At 40.0% G+C, this 21,149-nt stretch overlaps 1 protein-coding gene across 10 annotated transcripts in view; it reads right to left on the reverse strand.

Annotated features, from left to right (window-relative positions):
* Positions 1–21,149, reverse strand: part of LOC119745563 (kinesin-like protein KIF28P) — a 56,225-nt gene that overhangs the window by 17,808 nt on the left and 17,268 nt on the right. For all 10 annotated transcript variants that reach the window (XM_038222073.1, XM_038222055.1, XM_038222090.1 and 7 more), the window contains exons 6-21: positions 17,219–17,343; positions 16,022–16,100; positions 15,498–15,561; positions 14,552–14,738; positions 13,658–13,810; positions 12,803–12,900; positions 11,570–11,667; positions 10,362–10,594; positions 9,719–9,813; positions 9,084–9,286; positions 7,528–7,811; positions 6,485–6,632; positions 5,942–6,029; positions 4,580–4,753; positions 3,429–3,551; positions 780–1,049 (exon numbers count right to left, since the gene is read on the reverse strand). In XM_038222073.1, coding sequence (XP_038078001.1) covers positions 780–1,049; positions 3,429–3,551; positions 4,580–4,753; positions 5,942–6,029; positions 6,485–6,632; positions 7,528–7,811; positions 9,084–9,286; positions 9,719–9,813; positions 10,362–10,594; positions 11,570–11,667; positions 12,803–12,900; positions 13,658–13,810; positions 14,552–14,738; positions 15,498–15,561; positions 16,022–16,100; positions 17,219–17,343 — 2,422 coding nt within the window. The remainder of the gene's footprint in view (positions 1–779; positions 1,050–3,428; positions 3,552–4,579; positions 4,754–5,941; positions 6,030–6,484; positions 6,633–7,527; positions 7,812–9,083; positions 9,287–9,718; positions 9,814–10,361; positions 10,595–11,569; positions 11,668–12,802; positions 12,901–13,657; positions 13,811–14,551; positions 14,739–15,497; positions 15,562–16,021; positions 16,101–17,218; positions 17,344–21,149) is intronic.

Below are 21,149 nucleotides of genomic sequence, written 5' to 3' on the forward strand. Positions count from 1 at the left end.
GGTCAAAAAAATTACGGCGTGGGGTTCGGGGCCCGCTTAAGGGCCCCGAAAAAAATTTGGATTCTAGATGCTCTGTGGTGCGATCTGAGGCAATTTCTGACCACTTTAACCAATGTTTTTTTAGGAAAAGATGGTGGTGTACTCATTGCCTGCCTTTATTGCGATGTCACATAAAAAAAAAAAAATTGGTTTCGTTTTGGGGGGGGGGGGGCCATGGCCCCCTTTGGCCCCCCCCTGGATCCGCCCTTGTTGGCGCCTGACAGAGTTTACTTACTTACATAAGGGGACAATAGTGTGAAGGAGCAGTTGTAAATACATGGTTTGAAAACAGATAGGGACCTGCCGACCAATAATGGCCACGAATCAAATTGTGGCAAGATAAAGAGTGCAGGGTGTTACATGTTAGTTAAAGGGCATGCCGACCAATAAGGGCATAAGGGCATGCCGACCAATAATGGCCATGAATCAAATTGTGGTAAGATAAAGATTGCAGGGTGTTACATGTTAGTCAAAGGGCATAGGACCAATATGGCAAATTTCAGCGATTTCACACTGGTAAGTTTTGAGATATTTCGCTGCAATATTTTTCCCTGCAGTTTTGAGATGTTTATTTCCTAAACTTCAATGTAGTACAGTGTATGTTCCGGTAGATGCAGTCTGTGTATGGGCTAGGTGGTGGGCCTACCCACCCTCAATCTTGAATTCCAGGGATCTCTATTGTGGCTCACTTTTTGAAAAGGAATATAGTGACTGTTCATAAATGGGGAACTACAACCCACCTTAGTAGTCAGCTTAGTCAGCTTGGAGTCTGGTGCGGTGTCGATCTGCCGGCCGTACACGCTGAACTTGACACTGCTGTTCTCAAAGTAGCTCAGGACATCCTCAGTGGTGCTAGGGATGGAGACGATGCGGCTGTGATTCCACTCAGGAGACAGCGTCTCTTTCTTCTCATCAGTCCAGGTGTACTCGTTCTCGTTGTAACACTTGTATTTGACCTTCAGGCCGTGGGAGAAGCGCGACTTGTGGATCTCACCGTTGCGAATGTTGACCTGCGAGTGGGGAATGATACGCAATTTTAGTTTAAAGGAATTGTGACCGACTGTTTTCTTTCTAGAATGTATGAATATGAGGCAGCTTTGCCGCCTGTCGCCTACTTTGTGGGCGAGTCGCGTGAGTCACAGGCCAATGTCGGCTTCTGGGGTGATCGTGCATGAAGCATGTGATCAGCTTGTGAGCAACTTGTGAACACGCACACACACACAAGCGCGTTCACACTGTCGATCGTGGACGTCCTATTGTCCCTCTTTTGTTTGTACTCGAACTTTTTAGGAAGACTCCCATATGTTTTGTACACAACCCCGATGGCGGACGTCTGCTGGGAATCGTGGACGATTTTGTTCTCTTTTGTTCTCTGGAATGTTTCATCCATGGTTTGAATAGATGAACACGCCCACATAGTTTACACACCCTCAGCACTTTATAGTATGGCAGTGATGTGGAAACTAATTTACAAGAAGGAACTAGTAAAGGTAACAGAAAGATGTACCATGAAAGGTAGAACTTAGATGTGAACTTTGGAGAGTTTTGTATGTAACAACCACTGATCTCTATATAAAGACTGGATAGCGGATATGCATACAACATTCACACAGTAGACTTTGCATATTGACCATGTCGCCCCCGGTCTCACGAAGATGGCCGCGTATATATGAACGTTGTACGCGTAAATACGCGCGCGTTGTATCAACAGTTGACGCGCATTTTGGTCACGTACACATATTATGATGTTCTAAAAGGAACACATTTCCGTAGTGATTATTATTTCAAAAAAGCCGAAAAGGTGATTTGCGGCATTATAAAAGTAACCACTATGTTAGAAAAATTGTAGTAAACCTTGGTCAGTTGGTCAGTGGTGGTGGCCAAAATATAAGTCAAGTGAGCCGCGACGTTACAAAAGAAATCATGCTGTCTATAAAGACGGCAACTTGTCCTTTGTAGATCACCAGCCGGTCTCACCAATATGGCGTCAAATTCGTACATTGTGCGGCTCTTTATTAGCTATCCAGTCTTTATATAGAGATCAGTGGTAACAACACAGTTCAGGGGTTTTCATTTTTTATGGCATAAAGATTACCTTGAGGAGTTCTCAAAAAAATCTTTTCCATTTACTACATGCCAGTAAAACAGAAAACTATTTGACATTACCTTTATAAAAAAACAACCCAGCTTTTACAGCTTGCAGGATGACTTAATGGCATTGTTTAAAGGGCAAAATGTACACTGATTTATTTGTCAGCAGTTCATTAGATTTGTTTTTTAAATGCAGTTCCTGTTCTCCTGAATAAATGTGCCCCTGACAAACACAGAGACAAAATGGGGAACCACCAACATAGGGCTGGATAGCTCAATTGGTAGAGCACCGGAACGGCAATCCGGAGGTTGCAGGTTCAAACCCCGCTCCAGTCAATTTTTTCTTCTAACTTTACTGCACCTAGGAAGTTTCCCCTTGTGGTTTATTTGAAGTAAAAAAAAGGTTCTTATTAAAAAAAAAGACAGATAATCATATGAATAAACAGAAGATAAAGTTAATCTATCACCATATTCCCACTTTAATTGGGAAAAGGTGGATCAAGATCCGGCATTTTGGTGTGATCGTTGTGACGTCACAATCGCTCGGCAGAAACCAATGCATCGATAAGGGATTCCCTGGTTCTGAAGCTTCTCATTGGTTAAAAATGGTCACATGATGTACTACGACATCGTTTTCCAATTTTCTATAATCAATACTACAGATTTGTTATCTCCGTACGTACCCCGTTATCAGCACTATTCTCATCGCATACTCGTAAGCTTTCTATGATTCTGTACCAAAGTGACATGTTTTGGTGAGTGTAGGCTCACGAATGAAAAAGGTTTAGAAATGGACGAATACACAACGAAAATTGTAAAAGGCATCATGCATGTGCGTTGACATACTTTGCTAGCCCGTAGTTTAGTGGTTGTTTATTGTGCATGTTGTGCAAGTTGGAAAGTTTCACATGAGCTACACGCCTAAAAACGTGTTTCTACGTTCATACGACCGCAACATTTTCGCGCCTCTCATGCATTGGGCGGATGTTGACAGGTCAAATTGCCACATCAGATCCACCTTTTGCTTTCCCATCTGATCGTGATCCGCCAATTGCAGGATCTGATCCACCAATTGGGGGATCTGTATCCTAGTCCAGAGGTGGATCAAGAAAGGTGGATCTGATCCTGATCCACCTTTTAACGGTTAGCGTTCCCACTACACACCGGATCTGATCCACCAATTGGGGGATCTGATCATGACAATTTGGCAAAAGGTGGATCAGATCCCCCAACTGGTGGGTCAAGTGGGAACGGGGTTTAAATGTACAAGAATTGAAAACTTGTTATTCAAAGCTGACCTTGAAATGGTAGGGTTTTCCTAGCAGCTCATTAGGATCATCAACAAAGTCATCCTCTCCTATAGGCTGGCCGTTCTGGTTGCATGGTGCGATGCAAACAACCAATGAACCTTCTTCTTTACCCTGCGCAATTACAACCAAAAAAACAAGGGTGTCATCACGAAATTAAGGTTGGGACCATCAAATTATAGTTGGAATCATGAAATCATGGATGGGAATCATGAAATCATGGATGGGAATCATGAAATCATGGATGGGAATCATGAAATCATGGATGGGAATCATGAAATCATGGATGGGAATCGTGAAATCATGGATGGGAATCATGAAATCATGGATGGGAATCATGAAATCATGGATGGGAATCATGAAATCATGGATGGGAATCATGAAATCATGGATGGGAATCATGAAATCATGGATGGGAATCATGAAATCATGGATGGAAATCATGAAATCATGGATGGGAATCATGAAATCATGGATGGGAATCATGAAATTATGGATGGAATCATGAAATGACAATGGGATAATGAAATTATGGTTGAAATCATGAAATTATGCTTGAGATCAAGAAATTGTGGTTGCAATTCACAAAATTAAGGTTGGAATCATGAAAAGTTGGTTGGAGTTATGAATGGAAACATGGATGGAATCATGAAGTTATGGATAGGATAATGAAAGTATAGTTGGAATTATGACATTATGTTTGGAATCTGAAAATATGGTTGGAATCACAAAATGATGGTTGCAGTCATGAAATTATGATTGCAACCATGAAATTATGGTTGAATCATGAAATTATGGTCAGAATAATGAAATATGGTAAGAATCATGAAATTATGTGCTGCATTCACGAGAAAAAGATACTCGTTTTCTTTTCACATCGCAGTTTATATTCTGTAAATTACACCTCTACAGTAATGTGAATGTACAAATATGTCTCTAGTCAAACCATTTCCCATGTTACACGTACCATGGAATAGTATGCAGTATCTTTCATATCGCAGGTCGGTGTACCATGGGGGAACAAAACGTCAATAATTAACGACTTGATTTGAAGTCTAGGGTTCAAGTTATTTTGGACATAATTCAAGTTATTTTGGACATAATGTTGTCCTCTCAAAACAAATTGTATCACATTTTATCACCTTGAAGTCAGTGACAGCAACCTTGTCATCGAAGTCCAGGTAATAGCTAAGACTCTGAAGGAAGACGTTCGCCGTGCCAATCAGAACATCCTCGGGCGGCTCCCAGAATGGGTCCTCCTCCTTGGGCATCTTTAAGACGTGTTCATCTCCATCAATGTATCTCTGATACAGCTCCTACATAGGTGACATGATAAAGGATTAAATGTCTGCCAGAGATGTGTGTCATATAGCGCAAGCTATTTACGGTGTCGTAATGAAGTTCATCACAAGTCCAGTCACAATGTAGGCTGCATCTGAATTCAATCTGCAGTTGGCAATTACACACGTACCATGGAAGCAGCTGAATCAACATCCCAGGGGCATGTGTTACTGCCAGAGTTGTAATGACTCGAGTCAATGACTCGACTCGAGTCTGATTCGAATCACAATTTTTGGTGACTCAACTCGACTCGAGGCCCTAAGAGTAAATGACTCGACTTGAATCGAGTCACTGTGAGCAAATGACTCAACTCGACTCGAGCCCCTCCTCAGAAGACTCGACTCGAACGAAGGCCAATAGGACTCGAGTCCCAAAAATACAAGCAAAACTTTGCGAAAAGTATTTGCAATGACTAACGGTGCAAAGTGTCCGTTCACATCACTTTGGAAATACAGTATGGCACAGCAGCCGCTGGTTGCGTACAAACATACAAGCAAAGTGTCACAGACTCCCACCTCATGGTTCTAGAACGCACTATCGAGGAATCGGACTTTAAACACGTTTTCCAATTTGTTGTTTCATCATTGGATTTGGGCGATTTGTTATAAAGCTCTTGGATTCAAACGCCGGCTAAATTTATGTCCTCCTTTTATAAATATTGGTATATAGGCCTAGTGTTCCAATACTTGTGACTCAAATTGACTGGAGATAATTATTTGACTTGAGTTGACTCGACCCGACCTTCTTGACCTTATGACTCGACTCAACTCAAGTCACTTCTTTAACATGACTCGACTCGACATGAGTCACTTCTTAAAAATGACTCGACTCAACTCGAGTCACAAAAATCAGTGACTCGTTACAACTCTGGTTACTGCTGACCATAACCAAGTTATTCCATAATCATAACAGGTAAGACAGATCAAGCATATGGATGCCAATTCACACAAAAAACAAAACAAAATACGCTCGTTTATAAAGCAGTAACATATGCAGTGCTTGGGAAAGCTAAAATACAACTAACCACCAACAATAGAAGAAAAAATGTGTGCGAAATACTACTTTTTTCCAATGAAAAAGGATCTAATCATTGTTAATACAGACAGACAGGCAACATGACATAGACAGATGACCCATCACCGTATTCACAGCAGTAGCTGTACCTGTATGACATATCTGCGATTGATGAACTTTCCTCTCTCCCACAGCCAACTGTTTTGGTTCAAGAGATCTTTCATTTTCACCATCACCCTGCAAAGATAAATGACGCGAATATTACTGCTGAGAACACTCAGATCAATCCATATATATATAGTTGACAAGTAGTTTGCAGATATTGTACATTACTGACAAAAGTGTTATTGTTGAATGAAAACAGTTATCACAAAAGAGGTGTCGAAACTATAATGTGAAAACTTGGGCTCAAAGGCGAACAACTTAGAAAAAGGTTTTTTGGGGGAATACTAAGTTTCAATTTTCCTGCTTTATCAATGGCATGAACTGTCAATTTAAGTTACAGTATAAGAATATTTCAAAATTACTCCCGTTTTTCTACGGCTTTTGAATATTTTTGTTTGGTGCCAATAGTACAATACAAATAAGCCACTCTTTAATCAACAGATATTGGTCTCCCTTGTATAAATTCATAACGCAAAGTAGAAAAATTACTACATTGCAAAAGGCAACCAGCCAAGAGAGGTCTTTACTTAGTCTCTCGATTGGTGCCTTCCTGTGCCTCCTCACTGAGTAGCACAATCTCAAAGCCTTTATGTTTGTCCAGCTCCTCACTGACTGCATTGACTTCATTGACCATGGGGAGTAGCTCAACGATCTGATCCTGTGTCCTCTGCTGATCTGTAATCGGAACGAAATCAGAGGTGTCACATGTCAGCAGTGGACTATTTGTCTTGTTTCACTATACAGCCAAAATGAAAGTAAACACCGCAGAAAGTCCACATTCATTGGAGGGGTCATAATTTTGAATCTGATTGTCTTATGATAACATCATTTATATAGACATTTGGGGAATGTTGTTAGCTACATTTTGATACCCCGTTTGCTACCAAAGACTGTAAATCATCCAGGATTAACAACGTTTTATGAAAAATGATGCAGTTTGGAATGTTGCATATTTACAGAGTACGCGAGTGGAAAATGGAAAGTATGGTGACAATGTTTGATCATTATCCAACAAGACACATGTATATGTTCTAACTCCAAAATAAGTACACAGGCACTACATACAACATAAATCAGGCACCAATCAACCAATCGGTTTCAATCATACACACCGCAAAAAAAGAAAGTCCACACTCATTGAAGGGGTCATAATATTTAATACGATCGTCTTATGATGACATCATTTATGCAGACCTTTGGGGACATTTTTAGCTACATTTAGCTACATTTTGTTTAAATTTGAAATTTTTCAAACTGCATCATTTTTCATAAACCGACATCAATGTTGGACAATTTACAGTCTTCAAACTGCATCATTTTTCATAAAACGACATCAATTTTGCACAATTTACAGTCTTCAGTAGCAAACAGGGTATCAAAATGTAGCTAACAACATTCCCCAAAGGTCTATATAAATGACGTTATCATAAGATGATCAGATTTAAATTATGACCCCTCCAATGAGTGTGGACTTTCTGTTTTTCAGGTGTTTACTTGAGGTAAATGTCATGAATATCAAGTCATCAAATACCACACTTCATATTATTTGTTACCCTTTTCACATTCCCACCTTGTGTCAAGTTCCCGCCGGCCATCAGCCCCCTGGCCTCGGCCAGCTCCTTCTGAGCAAACTCCCACTCCACCACCGGCGGCGTGCCCTCGGCGGCCTTGGGGTTCAGGGGGTTGTGGAAGACAAAGAGATGGTTGGAGCCAAACATGACGCGGTCCAGGTGTTCCAGGCTCCGCGCCCCGGCCAGGGGAACGCCGTTGACTTTGATCTTGCAGCTGGAGCTGTAGGGTCGCAGGGTGATCTCGCCGTCGGAATTGGTGATGATGGCATGCTGCTTTGAAATGCTGTGAAGTACACAGAACGGTAAAAGAATGATAAAACTTATTAACAGAGATGTCAATTTCAATATTCAGTTTGGTCCTTCACCAGTACTACCGGGTTAAGGGGGGGGGGAATGTGGCAGATTGCAATGGGTTAGAGATTTCGGGATTCTGAGCGGGAAAAACCACGTGCCCATCAGCAGGAATGAAGAGCGCAACTTAATGTCTGGTAGTGTCCATGATCTTTTGCTTTGAAAAGCCTCCCTTCTTGGAAGATGTTATCCACCACCTCCCCTGCCCCCCACACCGACTTGCTCTCGATTTTGCAGAGGGCGGATAGCCGGGGAAAAATCCTGTCTCCCTTTTACCACGAATGGTCTGTGAATGTATGAGCGAGACAATAATTATATTTTGAAACGGGCAAACAAAACCCTAGTTATGCGGCTTTCCCTCACTTTTCCCCTTTCCTGTGCACTGCATACTCAATGCAGTCCAAGACAACATTACAAAACACACTCAATACAACCTAATGACAAGTACTTTTCAGCAATACCCACTGCCATGTAGAATTTTTACAAGCAAGCTGAGTAGTTAAGTGGTCAAGACATCTGCACTTTTAAAACAGGTGTCATGGGTTTGCGTCCCACCATGACAACATTCTGCATTTTTTATTGCAAATACTGCACAAATTACATTGCTGATAAAGTCTTCTATCATACACGTATTGAATTTCAGAGACCTAGCTTAGTTGCGTTTCTGGTGCTCAATTCCATTTTTTGTCCTATTAAAACATGTTCAATTTCTACTTTAATATAATTGTTTAATTTTTTTATTCCAATCAAAAACCTTCATTTTTCCTTTTTTTTATGGACGTCTGCAACCCTCTAAAAAATAAGGTTTTTGTTTTGGACACAAACAGATCTGCTTTGTGAGCAGACTGGCTCCTGGTTCATACATTATTGACACTGATTGTGGGACGAGAACCAGCCTACCCCAAGAGAACGGAATTATTGTCCTGCAGCCAATAATTCACATTGTAAAGTAATTCAATAACTAAGCATGGACCTGTTTTTTCAGTTGATGTCACATTCACCTTTTCTATTGATAGAAAAATAGCAATTTAGAAGAGGAATAATTTTTTGGGGATGAAACTCAAAAAATAAACGGGCAATGCAACTAAAATCTGTATTTCTGTATTTTTCTTGAATTTTCGCACGAAATACGGAATATCCGTACCAGTTGGCAGCTCTGCTGCAAGGCACTACTAGAATCAACAACCCCTGGATGTCCCTTTACCTGAGTCCACTCAGCATGATGGTGGGCTGTGGGTCCGCATCCTTCCGTCCGATTGTCGTCTCATCGGACCCCAAGAAGTGAAAGACCACATTGCTCAGCATGTTGTCTTCGTTCAAGTTTGCAAAGTGGGGCTCTTTGCTCCTGCGGGACTGATTGATGGCCTTGTGATCCAGGGTTGGCTCATCCTCCATTTGTTGCTGATGCTAATGGAATGAATCACAAATCAAACGATACAGGGTGAGTCAAACGGAAAGTGACCTGGGTTAATAATTTTTTGTTTCTTAAAAATCAATCAAATTTGATTCACCAATGAAGTATGTATTAACAGCGCATGTTCTTCCACTCATCTGAAAAAAGAATTACTGACATTGATCCATGTTATCAGAGAGTTTACCCTAAAAGGGCCGGGTTATTTTGACCATCTCTAAGTCTGAGGGGGGGATTCCCCCCCCCTAAGAACTCGGCCATCGGGTGACGAAAAATTTGGAAATTCGGTACATGCATAGAGCAACTCATCATGAACATACCCACGAAATTTCATGACTATAGGTCAAAGGGTTTTGGAATTATGGCTAATTAATTATTCATATGTACGAATGGTAATTGTGCCCTGAGGTATAAAGACCTCAGCTGACCTTTTTGTCCCAGTCAAAGTCCTCCATGGCCTCCTGGTTGGCCATCAGCTGGGCCTTGATCTCCTCCATCATTTGTTGTCTCATCTTCTCTTTCTCTGAAAATTATAATAAAAAAATATCAGTATTAAAGAAGTGCTTCAGACTATAAAAGAAAGGTTTGAATTCGCCGGTTGCACCACGAACCGACGTATCCCATTTTTTTGTGTTTGGAGAAAAACAGGTTTAAAGTTGGTCGTATTTTTGTAGGCTCATTCCTTTTACTCCCTGTGAAAGAATTCAAGCCATTTCGTTTTTGCTAGTAAATTATAGATTAAACTCTATTGTATGCAATCCGTGAGCATCTGAGTTGCTTAGTTTTTAAGAAAATTCATTTCCCAAGATACACGTCACTTCGTGAAACAGATTTTTATCATGTTTATCGTATTTCACCAGGTGCCAGATACGGGGATCAGCAGTTCGTGAAATGCTAAATTCACACATTTCATGTCGATGCTCCTTGGTGACATCCTAGCACTATGGGGATTAGCTTGTAAAGCGGCATATCATAAAACGTCCCTTCGTGGTGAACGATTTCAGAGTTTTTAGGGATACACCACTGTTTGATTGACAGGAAGGTAAGGGTTGATTGCTTTGGACCACTCACCTTCAGGCGACATGTTCACGCCCCCTTCCGGCGCCACGATCCCTCCACCTGTCATGGCACTCTTCAATCTCTCGTTCTCCTCGCGCAGCTCGCGGATGAGTTTCTCCACGGGGTTCTCGTTCACCACGGCTTTGTTCTTGATCTTCTTGGCACGGTCTGCGTAGCGCAGTGTGCCCAGGGTCTCGTCGTGGTTAATGTCGGCCGGGGACAGGGCAGCAATCATGATAGTTTTGCTGGTTGTTTTGGAACAAGCAAAAGAAGACGTGGGTGTATGTTTCAAATTTGTCATCAGAATTTGTCATAATTTGGATCAGAAGAGAATTGAGAGGCAAAAGAGGATTGTTTACTCATAAAATAGCCAAGAGACATAATGATGTTTTGCCGTGTTTTTTATGCTTCACGGAGAAATTGTAATTGTGAATGGATACGTTTTTGAGGACTATTTGAGTAGTTCAATAGTACGTAATGAACCCCCTATTGTCATCTGATTGACCTACATAATTGCTACCTGGTTTACAGAAGGCAAAGGAAACCATGTGAGATGCTGTTGTTCAATTTTTACGGTGTTTGACTTGTGTGCTGTGGTACATGGGTTCGAACCCTGACAGGGAACATGGAGCTTGTGTGCTTGGGCAAGGCACTTAACTGTAATCGCCTCTCTCCACCCAGGAGTATAAATGGGTACCTGTGAAGGTACCTTAGAGACCATATTGGGCGGATCATGAGCTGCTGCAGGGTCTCATTCCTGATGAACAGGGATAATAATTGTGATGCGCATTTGATCATATTCTTATGGGATTTGCGCAAGATAAATGTATAAAATTGATTATTATTATTAATGTGACAAACACAGTGTGACATCCACGATTTTGAATTTATTTGTTGGTAAGTCCAAGAAAAGGTCCCCTTTTGTTCCCTTACATAACATCATTTTTTTTTGTTTTACATAATCATCGCAAAAAAAACATAAAAGTTGTTGTAGGTATTCTCCTTGCAGATTCCCAACGGTAGAATTAAAAAAACACTGAAATCCATGAAAATCTTAAAGGGTTAAACTTTTGTTAAGTGTGGGACATGGGCGTGCGCAAATTCCTGGACTTGCCCTTGTACTCGAAACTAGACACAGGTTTCTACAACAGAGTAATTTCAAGCAAAACAATAAAAGACAAATTCTGTGATGAGAGGAACTGTAGGAGGGACATCTTTACCTGTTGCCACCGAGGGCATTCTGCAGTAGTTTGGTCAGCACTGAGTCACGGTAAGGAACAAGTACTTTTTTCTTTCCCATTGATAGATCAGCCAAGGCCTGCAAAAACAGTCAAAACCATACCATAAGCTGCAGTGTTTTTACAGATGCCTACATTATTAGCCTGTCACAAAACAGCTGATTTAGTACAAATTTTGCACAACATTGAGACAGAGACGACTCCATATCTTAGATTAACACCAAAACGGACGCAACGATTGGGCACTAAATTGTTCAATCGCCCAGACGTAAAGGCAAATAGCATTTATCCCAAAAGTGATCTACATGTACTAAATTGTTATCAAAGAGCTTTATAATTGGATTAGACATTGTACTGGTACTAAACACCCTGTGAAATTATTCCATCTGCTTTGCTGTCATAGAGTACCGAAGTGCGCACGTATTCTGTTCCACTCGCACAGCTTAAGTGTGTGAAGACATCAGCGCGCGAACCAGAGTGAACCAGAACAATAACAGCTGACGTCACACTTTGGCACTCTTTTTACAAGAAATCAGGTGATTTCCAACGATCAGTCGATTGACAGATTTTTGGAAATAAAGATGAAATCGTGTTTCGTGATCAAAAGGCTGTGCACGGTTTTTTTTACTGATTTCTCGAGAAGAGTAGTATCCACTGGCTAGATTTTGAACATGATCCTTTGGACTTTGAGTGGTGTTAATTGTTATTGGAAAGGAACGAAATGCAAGAGAAGCAAATGATTCTATATGCCTTTAACCCAATCTCCCTAGATGCATTTTTTGCTAGGATGCAACCTCAATCCTGCAAAATCCTCCAACTGCCTCCATGTCAAAATAGCATACTACCTCAACCCCGCAAAATACTATCCGCTATTTCTTGAATGTGGTCCTTAGAGGGGTGACCACTGCCTCAATCCTGCAAAATCCTCTGGCTGTCACTGTCAATATGTTGAGGCAGAGCAAGTGATACCCTTAAGCAGTGTGGAGAATTTTAAGTATAATCTAGGCCTAAATTTATGCGCCGCTGAGCATAAACAACACAAGGTCCGGCCTAAGACTTTGACTCAGTGCATCCTCCAAAATCAGCCACACATTTTTGCCATATAACCTCAATCCTGCAAAATTTTGCAAAGAGGATGTTGGAGGGTTTGGGAAGGTTAGGGTTAAAGCTTGGAGTTTGGTTTCAAATGGAACAGGAGGAGAGGAGAGAACTTACTGAGATGACATTGCCAAGAGATGACAGGGACTTGTTGATGTTTGCTCCTTCCTTGAGTCTGTCTCCAGTAGCACCTGTACTGTCTGCACGCTCACTTCCTGCAAGACGACGGGCGAAACAAGTATTGATAACTTATCAATAACATGATGGTGTATAAACCTAAAGCTTTTTTTCATCATTATGATGCTTGCATATAATGGCATCAATGAACATGGTAATGCAGTGACTGCCTGTAATGACAGGAACAGTATAAGTGTGAGGCATTCTGGCAAAATGAGACGGAACTGGGCACAGTCTATAGTGAAGAAAAATGCAACCAAAAAAAAAATGGAGGTGATTTTGTTCGACTTTCAGATTTATTGATACATGTAATCCATATTAAACAAATAGTATAAAAATTGTGGAATAAGAGTGTTTTGTAAGTAGGCTTACACATAAAGGCCTACATTGATTTTCTAATTGACGAATAAACATTTAGGCTACTGTATATACTGAACCCCCAACTATACTGTGTACATATACGTGTACACGCATGCAATACGATGTACAGTGTATGTACACAGGTATACAATGTATGCAGTACATCACACCACATTCACCAGGACTAAGTTAAATTTGTACACACACAAAATATGGTAAATGCGAACTATGTATACTTTGTAAAGAAATGCAAAATGATGGCATTACAAAGAAACAGTAATGGCAAGGTTAAAGTTTGCTTAACTTTTTCAGTGAAAAGGAAAAGCAAAAACTGACCAGAGATTTCCAGATTTTTGGGTCGGTTGAGTGATACAACACAATAATTGGTTATTTTTTTGGCCTAATATACAGGTTCATGTCTTTTTCTCAACCCACCTGCTAGATCCACCAGGTTGATGACACTAGTCTTCTTGGTTTCCTGCCCCACGTCATTCTTGCTGATCTGGTCAAACTGAATGGTCACCACTGTATGTGCGCGGCTACTAGTCGCGTTCATCTGTGTGGCTGCAACCGTTCGGTTTGATGTACCTGTAGGCATATCAACCAAGAGGAATATCAATCAGGTGTTTAGTGAGTTTAATCTTCCATAGTATAATGTGTGTTTATAAAGCGCACGTATCAACTAGTATTGGGGTTCAAGGCGCTACATCATCATTATCCTGCTCATTGGGCCCGGCAGTGAAACATTCTAAATACCATCTCGGCTCCCTGGGGAGTATACAGCTAAATGCAGCCATTTCGGTGCAAAGCAGCTAAAATCAACCACAATAACCATCTCTGCCCTAATATGTAGCAATTATCAAAACAAGTGCAATGAGATACGTTATAGGCTGGTATTTTGGACGTATTTGGTGAAAGTTTCATGTATATCCATTGCACCAATTTGAAGAAAAGCACTAGCAAGGAACACATGCTAAAAAACACTCTGACCGGGTTTCCATGGTTCAACAAATTTATTGAAATCGCGTCCCCGGTACTGATGTGAAGCAGTGTAATAACAAATAAAAACCTAGTCATGGTGACTGACTCGCATGAAGATTGACACAAAATAAAAAAAGGCAAACCCAATTCCGTGTGCAGATTTCAATTGAAATGGCATAATTAAACTCCTCACCTTAGCCACTTAAAGGTAATAACCATTCATATAAGACACTCAGTTTTTTCTCAATATACTCTATTTGCCACCAAAAAAATGGTGCACTGAGGTCCCGATCATTCTGACTCACCCTGTATGTACCACCTATGAATCCTCAAAAAAATTGGGCTTACCCTCCTCAATCTTGTTCTCAATCTCCCTGTAGCTCCCTACAGCCACCTTCTTGAGTGCCTGGACATAGAACAAGCCCTCCTTGGGGTTCTGTCGGACCTGCAAGCCTCCCTTGGGGTTGACCTTTTGCAAGAGGTCACGGACCTGCTCATTGTAGATCTCCAGCATGGAGAACGTGACCTCATATTTCTATGGATACAAAGAAGAAACATCTTGTACTTTCTTCTACAAACGTTAAGTTCACACACTGTAGGCCATATGTTGGATGCCTCAATTTATATTTCTGTCGATATTTCAACAAATCATCCTTCAAGCCTCCAAGTATCTACTCGCTTACTTCCAATCCTAAAAAAATGTCAGTTTGGAAAAACAGCTTCAACGAGCAGAAATCTTAAAAGACCTGTCCTGCTTGAAACTAAAAAAAAAATTAGTAACAAAATTATATGACCATGAGAAATGTGCAACGGTGTCCATGATCTTTTATTTGCACAAGCTTCACACTATGTACACATATCTAACAAATTTGAACCCTATAAAATGGTTCATGACATGAATGCTAGCCTGAAACATAGGCTTATTTTTAGCATTGCAATTATTCAATCATGTTAAACAAAACAAAAACCAAGACATCCCTAATTTGGTTAAAAATTTGTTTAGTGCACTTTTGAAAATATTTTTAATCCTTTATGCTTTTCCAGACAACAGAGGGCGTTTTTGCTGTGATGTCACTTTAGGCACACACTCATCACTTTTTGGAGGTTTCCGTTCAAATTGTGAACCCAAAATTGTGCTCACAGAAAACTGGCTCGTCATGTTCTGACACAATAACGTGTAAATCACCAAAAACATTAAACAAAAAATTCAAAAGTCACTAACTTTTGTATTGCTGTACAAAATAGCATTTTCGGGGTAAAACTCAAAGCCACGGGAGTTGCAACTTGGCCTTACCGTTTTGCCGTCACTGGCTTCTATCGTCTTGAAAAGGACGTCACATGTGATTGGCACAATGCCCCTGAGAACAAAAACAAAAGTAATTAAGGAAAATATTCGTGCCACTGCAACAATCAATAAATCTTAAATTGTTTCACAATTTTTTTTCAAATAAACCACAATGGGAAACTGACTAGATGCATTATAATTTGAATTGTTTGGTTTTTTTTTTTTTTAAGTTTAACAAAGAAATTGACTGTAGTGGGGTTTGAACCTGCGACCACCGGATTGCTGTTCCGGTCCTCTACCAACTGATCTATCCGGCCCGATGTTGGTGGTTCCCCATTTTTGAAAATGTCTTTGTTCAAGAGACGTTTGTCAGAAGCCCTTAACCCGTTCATATGCCATGTAGTTAGGGATCACACTCCAAGTCACAATGCTGTTAATTGTTATATGACTGACTTGTGATTTGACTTGTGATTTGACTTGTGATAGACTTGTGACTGTCTTGACAACAACTCTACATGTAAGTGATTACTTACTTGTTATTGCCATAGCCCACCATAGAGTAGGACTTGCCGGAACCAGTCTGACCATAGGCAAACAGGGAACAGTTGAAACCTAAAAGAAAATTTAAAAAAAAACACAAGGAAGTGAGATTGTTGCAAGGGATAAAATATGTTTTGTTCTTCGTTGCTTCTTTGATTTGTTATTTTTTACATATAGTTCTTTTATTTTTCGTCTCTCTGTATATTCTATTCAGTTCCAACTGATTTCAAACAGTCTCCTGATGACGAACAGAGCACACTGTTGGAAACGTCGAGTTAAACCAACTGTTCTTCTCAGAATCACACAACTCACAAAGAGATATCATTCACATGGTGTTACCACAAACCTCCTTACTCATTGATCATGTCCACCATACAAACCCTTACGTTTGATTTAACCAATTCACGCCCAAGACCGTGTATACAGGCACAAGTTTTGCAGTATTCGGAACGGATGACAGATAAACACGCAGGAGGTGAGGTCGGAAATACATGTATCTGTCAGCGACTCACTCGCAGCGAGCGAGGCCGGAAATATGAGTTTGCTGCCCGAGGGTGATGGCTTCAACTCGCCTGGCAAGAATTTAAACAATTTTTAAGAGCTACATATGCAGGAAAAGAACCAATTTTCTACCGTGTGGGAGGCTTTCACATTTATTTAATGCCTACTTTCAGAGCCAAAAGCCCTTGAAAACACGTGTACCCATTGAAATTTGCTCCTACTGGTGAAAAGTACTCGTACTTGAACTTGTTCTCATACTCGAGTACATTTTAACTTGTACTCATACGCATGGAAAAAATTGCCTTTTACTCGTACTTGTACTCATGACAAAGTACTCGTACTCATACGTACTCATGGCAAAGTACTCATACTCATACTAATACTCATGGAAATGTACTCGAATACAACACTGAGTGCGTATAGTGTGAAGTACACACAAATAACTTCTCAACTGAATGTGCACAAACGGTAGCATCTTTACGTGAGTACTTGGCATGCGTTCAAGTTCATTGTGACGTATATGGTCCATCCCAACTCTCTCTTTTTAACCGTTGAGGGAGTACTTGTGCACGAGTCCGTAAGAAACTTTGGTTGTGCTTTTGAACAATCTTTGGCACCTCAAGATCTGAGGGGTCACGAAGAGATGACGTCAAGTTGGGACTGACTTCACTACGGAGGTTTTTTTTTACCTTGGAAGGCATTGTCCAAGACACCCTGGCCGAGATCGTTGAAGACGTTCTGTTGGGATGCATAGCTACTGCCAGGGTCGGCAAGGAGAATGCCGTCAGGCTGCTCTGTGAAGCCGTCATGTGACCTGCATGCATGAATGAGAAACGAATCCATGAATGAGTGAAAGCATGAATGTATCTAAGTACGACACATCATGTCCCCTTGACTAATTCTACAACACTTCACTGTTTCTTCTTTAACCCTAACCCTCCTCAATCGTCCAAAATCCTCCTTGCGGTTTTGGAGGATTTGGAAGATTGAGGCTGGGCGAATGGCAAAAAAATGTCGTTTGATTTTGGGGGATGCATTGTGTCGAGTTCCTAGGCTATACCCTGTATTGTTTATAGTCATGCATAATTGAGCCCTGCATTATGCTCGATATTATCCACACTGCTTCTAAATGTCATTGGCACTGCCCCAACCCATTAACAGTGATTGTGGGAGGATCGTGAAGGATTGAGGCAATGGTCACCCCTCCATTGAACAAATTCAAATTTTTTTAGAGGATTATAAGGCTGACTCCAATTTCTATACGGTGGCAATTGGAGAATTTTACAGGATCAAGAATGGTTCCTACATTTGTATATACCCAAAAGGGCCTAAGGGATTAGGGTTAAGTCATTCAATATGCTGCTCAATAGTTTCTTTTTCCAAAGCGACCAGTTTATTTTAGTCATTATTAAAACATCATAGTGACAGTATCAGATGAAAAATGTGAAGTGATCTGTAAAAGCCCTTCACATGGATAATGTTAAAATAGTGAGAAAATCCCCATTAATTCTGGTTTTCTTTCGAGCCATTAAAAAAAAGGTGTTATCAACTTGATATGGTGATTGCTGAAAAAAAACTAAAAGCCAGTGATTGAATACTGCTACATATATGTACATGTATGTCTCAGTATTGTCAGATTTTGTGCGGTATAAAATTTTAGATAAGAAATTTTTCACCAAGCGTAAGGGTTTTAGCACAGTTGCATCAAATACACCAGGGAGGCAATGTTCTCAGCACAGCTCTTTATGTATTTGCTACCTCAGACATGTCAGAGAGTTTACATCTACAGTATGTACAGTGTAACCCAGTTAAAGGTAGGATGGATCATTTGTAATGAATGCTGTACATACATTTGTATATTCCAAGAAAACAATATTCTAATACAACAAATATACAGCGTTCACAGAGCTCAAACTTCATCAGGTTAGTTGTTAATCACCTGTCTTTGGATTTTGAGCACTTTTGTAACTTTAAACAAACAAAAATGACAAATAATCTACCCTATCTTTAATGTCAATGATTAACCAATCTAATTTTAAATTATTTTCAACGTTAAAAAAGAAAATAGGGCCTACCTCAGAAAATTTTAAACCTAAAAAAAAAAGCAGATTCATTTCCAGACAAGAAACATTAAAAGATAACCCAGTAGATGTACCGTAGCATGTACATTCACACTGTTGTCCAGTGATATGGAATATTACTGAGAGAATTCAAAGTCCACGTACTTCTATTGTCACAACACCCATCTTCTTGAGTATAGACCTAATTGAAATATCATTGAGGTCAAAAAAAGGTCATGGATTGTTTGCGGTACGATCATTTGGCTGATGCAGCTGAAAATCGTGTTAGTTTGGTTGTTTGCTTTCTAGACATTCAATAACTTGATTTATATTTTGGACCACACGTATTTCTGACTTGGCTATCCATTAATTTTGAATGTCCCATGTTCTTTAATAGGTTCTGGCATTTACTTGTTGGTAACGCAAACATGGCTATCACAATGTTTTCATTAATCATGCTTTCTCAAGCACCTATGCTGTGGATGTGTGGATCTTCATAAAAAAGGTGTTTGTAAAGAGGTATATTTAATCTATGTTCACGTCTACAAGCTCTTTGTAATGTCACCTAGGTAACACATGTTGTGTTACTGTCGCTTAGGAACGACCAATGATATTTTGGACAGAGGTCCCACATGTAAATAGATTTGCGTAGTTGGATGTGTTTTGTTGCAATGAAGTCCAAAACATTCACTTTAAAGCTACAGTCTATCATTTGCACCTATCCAAATAGTAATGATGAAATTACTGTTAAAAAGCAAGTTTGGTTCAAATATAGTAATGGAAGTAGCTGTGAAACCAGTCTTTCTGGCAAGCTTTTGTTTTAAAGAAAACAATGAAAGAAGGCCATTCCCAATGTTGCGTCTAAAAACGCATTCTTAGAAATTTCTGTTAGTAGTTGGTTTTTTAATTCAGCGAGGCACGCGCAAGCGTTGACACGGCGTGCGCGCAGTTGCTATAATTCTTTGGTTAACCAGGCACATCGCTCAGCTGCAATCGGTTGAATGAGAACGTTTCCCAGACGCTGAATTCAGGCGCAATTCAAAACATGACTCCACAGCTTTTGTTTTCAAATTGAGATCCTAGAATATTGTTTTCTCGAAATATACAGCATTCACTGAGCCAAAACTTCATCAGGTTAATTGTGAAGCACCCTTCTTTACATTTTGAGCACTTTCGTTGCTGCAAACCAACATAATGCACAAATTACAAATGATGTACTCTCCCTTTAGCTGGAAATACCAGGATGATATGATTTGTGTGAAAATGCACAGCACTACTTAATTCTTTATATATCCTTAATGAGCATCTACAACAGCTGCTGCAAATATGAGATACATGAAGTTATGCAACAAATAACCGTTAGGGCAGAAATGTGAAAACTTTTGCACAAGTACATACATGCGACAGGGTGATGTAAATTCAATACTGGGTTTTGCCCTTAAATTCACTAACGTATTTTTTTATAAACACTGTATACTCAGTGTTGTCCCGAGTGATTATGAAAAAAAAAAAACTTGGGTGGGACTCGAACCCACGACCTCCTGCTTACTAGTGCAGATGTATTACCACTCGACCACCGAGGTTGCTGGGGTTGGTTGGCTGGTTTGAATGTGGGGGTACCGCAATAAAACTAATCATACGATGTAATTAGCGCCGGGATGATTTAAATTCAATATTAGGTTTTGCCTTCCACCGATGCAAATAAACACTTTGTACTCAGTGTTGTCCCGGGTGATTGTGAGAAAAAACTTCCAGAAGCTGTAGATTCGAGTCCCAACAGAGTTGGGTTTTTTTCTCACTATCACTTTGGACAACACAGAGTATGTTAAAGATATTGAAGACTCTTTATTGTCTGAATCTCATATGCAACAAGTGCAGTTACCACTACATAAACATTGTACATGTAGCATCTATGACAAAGAAAACATGATAACCCCTCTGACACAAGTTAATTTCCTCTATTAATTTGTACTTTGCTCTAACATCCATCACCACCACGACAATTTTAGTTGTTCTTTAACCATCACTTAATGCACCTACACAAATAATCCTTTATTTCAACTGTCACAATTAATCATTTCTACGAATGGACTTCAATCATATTCAATTGTGAGTAATTAAATTGTATAAACATTGAACAGGCCAACAAGTAAGTAATGCATTATTAAAGTCCATTAGTCACAGACCATACAAGGCATAATTTAATCATCAGCAAAATGTTCACAGTTTTTATCCATTCTCTATTTTTGGGGTTTTGAGTGTTTCAGTGGCCTAGGGTGTAATCAAACACACACACAAAAAGTTAGAACAATGGCACAACCAACTCTGCGCTGTCGCATGCAGAGTGATAGATTCTTTTCCAAGCTTCAAACTAAATGGAAATATTTGCTTTTAGTCTTATTGGTTTTTTTTAGTTTAAGCGACAAAATTGCTCAGAATCTTACGAACAGTGCATAACAAGTATAGGTTTTCCCGGCCAATTTCACAAAATTTTCATTCAATTTAACGCCTGGCTCATTCGATTTAGATTGAAATTAAAAGATCATGCAGATCGGCATTC

Source organism: Patiria miniata, unplaced genomic scaffold (genome assembly GCF_015706575.1).
Source record: "Patiria miniata isolate m_02_andy unplaced genomic scaffold, ASM1570657v1 HiC_scaffold_12, whole genome shotgun sequence".
In the NCBI taxonomy this organism is placed as follows: domain Eukaryota; kingdom Metazoa; phylum Echinodermata; class Asteroidea; order Valvatida; family Asterinidae; genus Patiria; species Patiria miniata.